The 11,185-nt window shown below is 43.9% G+C and overlaps 1 protein-coding gene across 3 annotated transcripts; it reads right to left on the bottom strand.

Moving 5' to 3' along the window:
- Nucleotides 1-681: 681 nt before the first annotated feature.
- On the bottom strand, nt 682-9,841 carry TRAFD1 (TRAF-type zinc finger domain containing 1). 3 transcript variants are annotated; one of them, XM_019621053.3, is made up of 11 exons: nt 9,417-9,841; nt 8,211-8,346; nt 8,084-8,137; nt 6,588-6,990; nt 5,206-5,472; nt 4,339-4,409; nt 3,934-4,146; nt 3,001-3,133; nt 2,394-2,706; nt 1,907-1,979; nt 682-1,531 (listed from the first exon to the last, which is right to left on the bottom strand). In XM_019621053.3, exons 1-11 carry the CDS (start codon nt 9,458-9,460, stop codon nt 1,487-1,489), a joined length of 1,752 nt encoding a protein of 583 aa, XP_019476598.2. In that variant the 5' UTR covers nt 9,461-9,841; the 3' UTR covers nt 682-1,486. The 3 variants fall into 3 exon arrangements, with proteins under 3 accessions (XP_019476598.2, XP_085094882.1, XP_085094883.1); XM_085238756.1 differs by lacking the exon at nt 8,211-8,346 and having other exon boundaries at nt 9,417-9,840; XM_085238757.1 differs by lacking the exons at nt 8,084-8,137; nt 8,211-8,346; nt 9,417-9,841 and adding an exon at nt 7,545-7,577.
- Between the last annotated feature and the right edge of the window lie 1,344 nt (nt 9,842-11,185).

The raw sequence follows: 11,185 nt of genomic DNA, 5'->3' as shown, positions 1-11,185 counted from the left end.
GGTAAAGTAAAATGATTGCTAATACTTCTCTTAGTTGAGATAGTTTGCATTATTTCTCAAGCATGAGAAATAGTGCTGTAAATCATGGTGTCAGCTCTGTGGTTTTTTTTCATGCTGTTTGAACTAAGGCGCCCTCCAACCTTTGTCACACAACAGAAGAGCCAGCTTAGCTTCCTTTATCTTAGCAATTTTTCCCAGAAATGGTAGTGCAAGGTTGGTGACCACCTGTTTTTAATACCTTTCTTCTCCTGTATAAGCAAATGCTTACATGTGGTGGAAGCGTTCACAACACGTCTTTGTTTTAGAACTGAGACCACTTCAGCCACCTCTCGTCCTCTCTCTTGCATGCTCCTGCTGCCATACCCTACAACAGCAAAGCTAATTATTGCTGCTAATACCAACTGCTGTGCACAGTGACTGTGGGCATCAGTCTAAAGCTGTTATCTAAGGCCTGCCTACTGCAGTCTGTGCATCACCAATTCCCTTATGCTGTGCCAAACAGAAGGGATGCTAACAGCTCTCATAAAGCAAATTGACAAAGCCCTGCAGGTAATACTCATAGAACATACATTGATGAATTGGCATTGTTGAGCCTGTGGTGATAAAAGTTACTGCAGAAGGGTTTGCAAGTGCTCTGTGAGGGTGTAATACCACTTAAATTAAGATTTTCAGTGCACAATGTTTCAGGATAACATTAGATAAATTTATTACAAGGAGTTTTAAAAAGCATTGACTAATACAGCATTAAAAAGCATTTTACCACACAATCCTGGGATTAGAGCTCATCCACTAAAGAAGTCATGATCCCCTATGCCCTCAGCCCTCCAGGTAACAAACTGGAATGTGCAGCTGCCTTTCTGTGCTGCAGGGTCCACCCAGAGCTGCTAAGGTACAACAGGAAGCTGCAAGGTAGCAGTAGCACCTTGTCCCCCTCTTTTCAGCTGCTCGCTACTCCAAACAGCTCGATTCAATGTGCCCACAGACCAGCCCTTCTCACAGCACTGGGTTCCCCCATATGCCAGCACAGAGCATTGCACAGAGGGTTCTGCTTCCCCCTTGTCCCTCACCGAGTCCTGGCTGAGAACTTGCTTTGCTTTTCTTCATAGCATTGCTGCCTTCAGAATAACTAGCACTGAGCAAGCAGGAAACATGCCTAGAGATGAGTATGACAAAAGAAATTCTCTTCAGCGGATGCTGCAAAAAGCTAGTATGGAAACAGGGATGATGTGGTTCCCTAAGTAGAAGCATATTAGCAAATACAGATCTTAGGAAGTTGCTAGTGTTGATCACAGAAGTAGAAACCTGTAGTATACACTCACAGATTAAAAAATACATATATAAAATGATCACTGCCCATAAAAATTTAAATTCATATAAAGTTTTCAGTGACATGGCAATATAGCAATTACTTGCATTCAGATAAATAAGTACTATAGTGCATAGTGCAGTGCGTAGAGTGCTAGATAAGTTTTTCATATGTGGTGGATCACTCTTCCTCTGGATAGCCAGACTCAGGGCTCTGGGGCTTTGCCTAAAAGGGAGGGGGGATAAAAAAAAAAAAAGTTGCTTTCAAAAGGTATTAGCTAAAAAACTATTGATAAAAGCCTTGCTGAAGCAGGAAGGACTGCAAGTAGCTCATCATCCCAGCACAGTCATCACAAAATGAGGCAAATGTATCCATCTCACCTAGGCACCGACTTGAGGGCTAACTGCTAGGAAACATTTGCTCTTCCTCAGCAGTCCCATTCAGCAGAATGAGCCAACCAAGCAGCAAACAAGTCAGGAGCACCTAAATGCTTTGTAACATTTGTACACTGAAAGACTGAAGAGCTATCTGTTGTACTCTGAAGCAGTGCAGGACATAGAGCAAAGCACCAGCCCCCCTGTCAGGTTCTGGCTGCCTTACCTTCACCTTCCTGTTCCTGAAACCAACTGCCACATCTGACATCCCTGAATTCCTTCCTCCTTCACTTCTGATGCTGTAGAAGAAAAGCAGGGATTCTTTCAGATGAAGCAAGTCTACTGACTTCAGCTCTCTCACTGCTGAATAAGCAGTCCCTCCACACGGGAAATTTAGAAGTTCTAGGAAGAAGCCCTCCATTCTTCTGAATATTAAGGCAGTTATTTTTGTAGCAGAAGAACCAACCCCTCTATTCAGTTGCCCCTAGGCATTTCAGTAACACACGTGTACAGTGGATTTAAAATAAAAAAAATCACGTGTGATTCAACCTAGTGATAATTCAAGGTAGATTAAGCAGCAAAGAAAGTAAGTGTTGAGTCATGAAGGCACTATGATTTCTGCCTTTGCAGCACCACAGTTCCCTCACTGTTTAGGGCAGGCCTAGAGCAGCTGCTTGAAACTAAAGACAGCACCTCTGCAAGCAAGGTATTACCTTGGTTGGACTGGAGCAGTTCTGGACAAGCTGGATGAGAAGGTTTCTGAATGAAGGTTCTGAGCAGGTCTCACACGTGGTGTTGCCCCACCAGCAGGTTCACCTGCACCTCTGTTCTTCAGCCTTCCTTCATTACCAGCCACCTTCCTCGGCTTCCCTCTCGAGTTCAGGGCATCACCAGTTCTCATGGTACCAGAAGAGGTCAGTGGTGCATTCCTGGCATTTGCTGCATTACTCAGTGCCCTGTTTCCTCCAGCAGGACAATTGAGCCTCTGCTGCCTGAAGTCTTCTATGCACTGAGGAAAAACATCTCCTGAGGGAAAAAAACAAGGGGAACTTAATAGGAAAGTACGTGCAACATCCATTCAGGTAGCAGAACTACACCTAACTTCCATTCAAGCAGTATAGGACTTCAGAAAAGAGATTTCTCAGGATACTGTGTTTCAGACATTTAATCTTTCTTGCACAGAACTAGAACAGTGGTAGAAGGTAGAATGCTTACATTTTGGAGACAGAAAAGTCTAAGAACATCTATTCAGCTTGGAACAAAACAATGTTCCTGCAAGTGAGAAGAAAAGCAACACATTCAAGTCTGTTTTGCCCACACCTTGATGCCTGATTCGCCTCCGAGCCAGCTCTGGTGATTCTCTTCTCTCTCTGTTGTCTCGAGGAGATGGTGGCTGCTGTGATGGAAAGTTGTCTGCTGGGTTGGCTGTGGCTGGGCGCAAGTCACATTGATCCTAAAGCAAACCATTATTTGAGTATTTAAATGGCAGGTCATTCAAATTTATTCTTGTAAAAACATTGCAGCACATTGCCCTTCAACAAGATTAAGGTTATTAGGGTTGCCTTTTTTTTTTTTTTTTTTTTTTAATTAAAGAAGAGGCAGATACTGGCTTGCTGACACCCACACTTTCTCTTACACACACAACTTAGGAACAGTTACTTGCTATCACAGGCCCTAAGGAAAAAATGGAACTGCCATCACCAGCCAGAGCTGCCAAATACAGCCACCCTGCACCTCGGGTATTGCCGCCAGCCAACCAACAAGCACTGTTCCTCAGTGTTCTGCCTCACACCTAGAGATGACTCAGAGCAAGTCCCAAGCATGCGGCAAGCAGCCTGGAAGTACTGTCACTGTAGGTCTGATCAAGTTCCCAGTATCACTCTGACAACAGTTGCTTACCTCTTTCCTTACCTACACAGGTTACAGCTTTGTGCTCCACTCCCAGCTCAGCTGTGATTCATACAGCCTGGTTTCAGTGTAACTTCCACATGCAAATCAAACATTCATATTGTGTAATCTCATGGCCCTTTCTTTAGTTTTCACAAGACCTTTCAAAGCAATTGTTCTTTTTTCCCCCCACTAGGAGCCCCAGCATACCACAACAGCTTGGCTGTTCCAATAGGCTTTATTTAGGAAGGTCTGATAGAGGGGACAGTTACAGGGGTTCCCAAAATATTCCACTCCAGAAGGACACAGAACTTGGCAAACTTCTTGAACCGGACATGACAGCACAGATTGAGCTCCATTTATTACCTGATGATGAAAAAGTATCTCCTCTTCTAGTTGGATGCCACAAAATTCACAGGGAATGATAATGTTTCCTTCTTCCTGGACAGCTGGATACCAGGATGAATAATCAGACCTACAGCTGTTGAAACCACTATTATGCAGATCGTCATATTTTTGTGGATCCAGAGAACTTCTTTTACTGAAGGAGGCAAAGGCACTTGCTGGGTTACAACCTGTCTGTTAAGCAAGCGACACAGAAAAGTTAGCTATCTCATTTAGCACACAGGGGGTTTAAAATTAATGCTGAGCAAAGATAAAATTACTAGACTTTAACTGTATCACTGAGCAAACACTGCACCTTTGTTCAGTCACAGTAACAAACAAGTCTTAACTGCAAGCTCCTAGATACAATACAAAGAAGTACTAAACCTGATGAAGAATCAGATCTTCAGCAGGGTAGAGCTCCTCACAAAACTCACACGGCAACATGATCTCATCACCTGCAAAGCAATAATGGTTATATCCTCTACCATAAGGAGCCTGGCTGCATTTGGATCAACTTAGATTCAAAATTCCTAAGCAATCAACTCCTGTTCTGTAGCACAGAACAGCACCCAACGCAAATGCTAAGGTAACAGTTACTGTAATCCCACTTGTTGAATTTTGCAAGTAAATCCGTATCACCCAGAGAGAGAACAATGGTTTGGGGTCAGTGATTGGTACAAAAGCCTACTAAAGTCTCAGATAATTTGAAAGGGAAAATGGGATTTAAATTGGCACTTCAGGTCTCTTGCAGATGTTGAATAAACATGATGGGAAGGCAGCAAGGAAGTTTGTTAAGAATCCCTAACCACTGATGAGCACAGTGGGTTTTTGGTGTTTTTGTTTCTAAAGGTACACCAGTGTTTAATTTAGAGCTGAAGGCATTTTGTCATCCCTGGAATAATATCAGTACTTATCCTCGTATTGTTCTAAACTGTTATGAGTTGAAAAGAATTTCTGGATGAACGTATCAAGGTCAGAGCTCCACTACACCTTTTAATCCTTTCTCCCCTGCTGTCTTGCTTTACTTCTGTTCAAAGAGGTATTACTGTTTTTTGAGGGAACAGAAGACAAATTTTAAGGAAGAAATGGCATGCTTAAGCTATTATCAATTATTTAACAATTATTTAGAGGGAGTCTCAAAGAGCTTCACTTTGATCTACTTAGATGATCTTTGACACTGTGAATCCCAAGAATCCTCTTTCTCTCTCAAACTTAAAAAAAAAAAAAAAAAAAAACAGCATTTATACTTACGTTTCATGTGGTTTGAAGTGTTCAAAGACAGTAAAGAGTCATAAGGAAAGATATTTGAGTTGTCTGTTTCAGTGGGACTAGAAGATGGCACGAACTCTTTGGCATAGTGGTTTTCCCAGACATCCCTGTGAATCTCTGCTGCAGTATTATTGCGAGGATTATTCTCGTTCTGAAGGCTAAGAGCCAACATGTGGTCTAAATTGGCATTCTGCTCTTCATAAAGTGAGTTAGTGTTTTTATTTCTCTCCAGCTGCTCCAGTCCATACTCTTCAAAAGACGAATATAAATTTTAGGTAATGTTAAAACTGCAACAATTACTTAAGCACATTATTCTAGTTCAACCAAGAGGATTTCACATGTGGACACTCATGGAATTCAGTATTTCAAAGCCTAGGACACTCCCTGTATAAAATGGGGAAGAAGAAAAACATTCATCCTATTTTTGTTTGTAACAACCGAAAAGAGGAGAAAAGAAAAAAGTTGTTCCTCTTACACAAGCTAAGGAGAGAAGTTCTGTATCTTACCTTGTGAACAAGGTTCAATTCTAATACTGTCATCTACTCCTTCCTGAAGGCTGGAACTTTTCAACCTTGTCTCTTTAATATATGAGTGGGAAAACTAATTCCTTTTAATGATACTACATTTGACAAATGGGGATTATACACATACAGAAGAAAAAGCTTGCACATGTATGAAAATGTTATTATGAACATTCTTTATAATTCAGCACAAGTGGACAAGTTACTGTTCTCCAAGCATTTAGCTTCATTAACTAACCCCAGAAGTTATTTCTGCAAGCCAGGCAGTCTTCTATGGCAAAGACTGTAACATAGTACTTTGCAGTGTTAAACCCTCCGAGTGACCCCAACAGAAAGCAGAGCACACGTCCAGCAGAGAGCTCATGGAAAGGGCATGTCTTAAATGTGACACGACTCTCTGCACGTGGAGGTGGGAGATTAGAGGCTTATGAGCAAGCAGAGGCATTTATAATAGTCTCAGCTATGTCCAGACAGGCTATTACTGCAGAAATGCTCAGTGCTATACATGTGAACAACATACAGATCTTACCAAGCCTTCTACTTAAAGGAAGAGGGGAGTTGCTAAATAAAAATCAAAAGATTTTGAAGTGAGTAAACAACTCCAGTGTCATTTTTAAGGTAGATACTTCTTGAGGTGATAGCACAGGCAATATACTGGGCTTTCGTCACACCAGCTATCTCAGAAGTCCTCCATTTAGGTTTATACTTTTGCAGCTCTGTTCCACATAGTGCCACACTCATTGCCTCCAAGCTTTTCTTACTTAGTTTCACATAAATCTTTCACTTGGACCACTAGGCAAACATCAGATTAAAAATGAGTTATTGCTTTCATCTATACCTTACCTTGATTTTGATTTCTTTGTGTTCTGGAAACATTTCTTCTGCTAATGTCCTTAAGTGTTCTGTCTCCTGCACAGTTGCTATAGATCTGCCTTTCTAGTGCCCTGGGCATTCTCCACAAAGGCCCAGCACAGTTATCTGATCTTAGCTGGTTTCTAATGTCTCCAAGGGCACGCAGACCTGCATCCTCTCCCTCAAAGCGAGGCACTGTTTTGCTTACTCGCTTCACCTCTTTCCCACAGACTTGGGGATGCTCTTTCAGATCTTTTACCATTACGTTAAGGCCACAACCATTACACATCTCAGTCCTAGCTCCACAGTAACTTTCATGATCCTGAAGCTTATTGAAAGTAAGCTGGATGTCACAATGCTGGCAGACTGCAGGACGCAAAGGGCACGCCAATGTCTAAAAAAAGAAAAAGGGATTATTCTTCACACATGGAAGACGGAGGCAAAGGTAGATGGAGGTTCTCACTTTACTTAAGTTGAGCTTGCTATTGTTTCTTTAGCTAGATACAAAGCTACACTGAAGAGCAGCCTGAAATAAAATACTACACAAGAAACATAAGAACGATACATTGAATAACCTGTGTAGTCAGAAAGCTGTCAGCTGAAGCACTACCAGTATCCAAAGCATTCCTTTTACATCTGGAATGCTTTAACAGCTGATTTACATAGTGCTTTTTAAAGTTAGTTTTTAAGAAACATTCTTCACAACCACATTTAAAAGACATATTAGTGTGTGTTAAACCAGGGAGCAGACTTGCAGCACGTTTCCCACTCGCTCTTTACCCTACACTGAAGCTAAACACGTATTAAATACATGTTATAATTGAAGATGCTGCAACAACACATCACCACTTTGCAAATAAAAGTACTTCACAAACCTCCAGCATAAACTACTTGCAGTGTTTTGGACTGGATGTATCTTCAAAGACAAAAACTGTTTTATTTCCTCACCAATAAGCAGATCTGCATGGCACTTCCAGAGCTGTCTTTCACTGAGCCCGAAGGAAAATAAATAAAGGAATTTATAGCAAGGCTGGTGTGGCAGCAGAGAACTGCATGCGGTAACCCAAAAAATCCCACTATGCTCCAGGGCAGTTTATTTCACAAGGTTTTTTAAAAATGTCTGTTTGGACACAAGTTATTGAAACTCAAAACAATAGCAGCAGATACAAAAATGAATAACATGAATGGATATATATATATTTTTTTAAGTTAATAATTGTATTCTGTACTTCTGAGGTTCTTTGCCATTTTTCATCTTGATCACTAATAATGATCAAATTACTAATTATCATAGATAATGCTTTGATAGGAAGGCTTGAGCAAGCAGTTTCCCACAGCTTCTTCCAGAGAAGTTGAATTTAGAAAGCATTAAATAAAAGGGATGCAGACTGGAATCCAGGTCTTGGCTGACAGAAGGACTCTAGGAACAGCATTTGGAAGTACTTTGCAGAATCTCCCAAGTGTGTGTAAATATAAGGTACACCAACCTCGTGATCCTCCAAGAGGCTTTTTTCAACCTTCATACTGCACTTGCAGGTAACCTACAATAAACAGACCTCATTAGATCAGATGCCACAGAAATCAGCAACTTTAGGGGAGAAGTGTTGCTATCACCTGCACATGTTCAGAATCAATGTGGTTCTTCATCTCAGCCTTTGGGACTGATTCATTGCAATAATGGCAGACTTCAAGATTTCTGCTACAGTGGATTTCATGAATGGTGAAGTTAGCAGCAGGAATATTCTTTTTGCTATGAGAAAATCACAGAGAATTTCTCAGAAAACAACCTGACAACAATTTTAAGTAATTGCTTACAAAGAAAAACTCCTAAGAAAGTTTTCTACAATTTTCCTGTTTAGAGAGCCAAGAAACTAAAGAGAAAGACAAGCCCAACCATGTTCCTATGTAGTTCACATTGTGAATGTATATATTGTGCAGAGGTCACAATTTATCTTAAGGCAGCATAAAAGTTCAAAGTTGATCCATTTCCTCTTGTGAAAGAAAAATATAGCAGTATACACAGGTTATCACCAACTTCAACAGACTTATCTGAAAAAATAAAAGTTTCCTCCCAAAAACAACTTGGATCTAAGATGTCCAATACTGCTCTGCTTGGAAAAATTAAATAACCAACTCTGTTATGCCGGATCTTTACCTTCACTGCCGACTGCTTTTTGTCCTTCTCTGCCACAAAGGAAAAACACTGCAGGTGTGCAGTTTTCTCCTTTGTCAGGCACCAGTAAGTGAAAAGCAGTGTGATCCAGCAGCAGTGTGTGAAACTTCTGGCACTAGGCTAACATTACAAGAAACTGTTCAGATTTCAATGTCTCTCTTAGAAAAAAAAAAAAAAAACGCGTGTTTGTTCAGCTGCTTGTATTTAATATGCAACTTCTGAAAACTACACTGTTATCAGTAAACTATGACCAATGCTGGAGCTCCTGAAGATTGCTAGCTTATCAAAGAGACACAAATGCCACATCAACATGTATATACTATTTTTACATCCCTGCCTCCTTAAAACATGTGTCAAGAAAAGCTTTGAATCACATCCTCTGTGTCTACCTCACTGCAAATCAAGCCTTTGTTTTTACTGGACTGCTGTGGTAGCTGCCTGGTAATTCAGGAACTCAAGTAATGGTTGGAAAAACTGCTTTATAAGCCATTAATACTTGAAGGGGGGGAGGGGGAGAGGGAAGGGGAAGAAAAAACAGTTTCTAGAAAGAGTTGTTCGTTGACTCATGGCTTCTAACATTTCGTAGCACCCCAAGGCGATGTTATCACCCACTCCATCCCACCCCGCCGCCAGGTCCCGGCCTTTACCAGTTGCCACACAGCTGGGTCTGCACCTCCGTGACTGCAGCCATGGCCGCGCTCCGCCCGGGAATCGAAAGCGACAACAACACGGGCAGTTTCACTTCTGCTCGCTGCGGAGCCGCCCCCAATGGCTGCGCTCCCAGCAGCCGCTCCGGAGCTCTGCCCGGCCCGGCACTTTGCGCTCAGCGATCCGTCCCGGGGCACCGCGCCTCGGCGGCGGCCAGCGCCTCCTTCTTTCAGCTCCGGACCGGGACAGTCCGCGCCTCGCGGGGACGGCAAGGAGAGCCCCGCTCACCGCAGCGGCGCAGGACGGCGAAAAAGCGACGAGGGAAGCGGCCCGGCAGGAGTTAACGCTCAGCGCGCACCTCAATCCGCCGACGCCGGGCCCGGCCCCGCGCTTCCTACCGGCCTCTTCGCGCCCGCCTCCTCCTTCTATTGGCCAGCAGCGAGCCGCGCCGCGAACCGATTGGGTGAGACGGTTGCCGCTCACCGGTCAAACGGCCCTCTGCCCCGCTCGGCACCGATTGGCTGACGCAGACGTCACCGGGCAGCGGGGTGGCGCGGCCTGGGATGGGGCTGCGAGCGCGGGGTTCCGCCTGTTGTTTGTTTCTATTTCCTTCGCCGAGGAAAACAGCTGCTTCCTGAAGTGCTCTAACCTGGGCCGGTCCACAGCTCCATCGGTGCTCGGAGCACCTCACCCTGTGCAGTGACTCACCGCCCTCAGCAAAAACAACTTTTTTCTTCTACACAGTCTAAATCTCCCCGCTTTGTTTGAAACCGTGTCGCCTTGTCCTGTCCGATTTCAAAAACATTATCTCCTATTTATGCAGGAAAAGGTCCCACATTACTGCGGTCTCAGGACACACCTGGCAGCAGCCATCACACAAGCATGGAGCTGCTGGGACTGAACAGTGTGCAGAGCAAAGTCAGCACTGATGTGCAGATGCAAGCCATCACAGTGAGGGCCCAGCCAGGCTCATCACCGCTTCCTAAGTAACACCTCACCTTGCCTCTTCTAAAGCCAAAAGCAAAACAAATGGGCACTGGCACAAAGGCAACCACGGCTCCTGTCCTCTTGCCAAGACTGCACTGCAATCCACTTACAGCACAGCTGAGGAGCTGCTCACAAAGGACACACGTGTGCTTGTGCTCGGCTTGTTCCACCCACACTTGGCCTGGCAGGGGGAAACTCAAAGCCATAAGCTGCAAAAAGCCCTCAGCTGTGGGACTGAAACAGAACCAGCCAGGGTAGGGTTATAAGAAAAGGATGGACTCTTCAGCACTGTCTGTTGCGACAGGACAAGGGGAAATGGTTTCAGACTAAAAGAAGGGAGATTTAGATTGGATATAAGAAAGAAGTTGTTTACAATGGGGTGATGAGGCACAGGGTGCCCAGAGAGGTGGTGGTGCCGCCCCATCCCTGCAGACAGCCACAGTCAGGGGACGGGGCTGTGAGCACTGCTGGAGTTGTGGGTATCCCTCTGCAGCCAGTGGGAACAGACGGCCTTTAAGAGCCCTTTCCAACTCAAACCGTTCTATAAACGAAGTAAAATCAGCCTGACCCATCAGCGTTACACACTGGCGCTGTCTAGGATAACATTCACACATCAACAGGCGGTACCGAGCAACCAGCGGCCACATCAACGCACCAGCCCAAGGACCCTCACACAGAGACGACGGGAGCAAGTGCTCCTAGAGATATAAAACCCTAACTTAGCATAAAGCAACTAAAGCGGCACGGCAGTTTCAGATCTAACACGTTTCGGCACAGCTGC

This window comes from Meleagris gallopavo, chromosome 17 (assembly GCF_905368555.1).
Source record: "Meleagris gallopavo chromosome 17, MGAL_WU_HG_1.1, whole genome shotgun sequence".
In the NCBI taxonomy this organism is placed as follows: Eukaryota; Metazoa; Chordata; class Aves; order Galliformes; family Phasianidae; genus Meleagris; species Meleagris gallopavo.
Note: the sequence above shows the minus strand (reverse complement) of the source record. Positions and strands in the feature narration are given on the sequence as shown.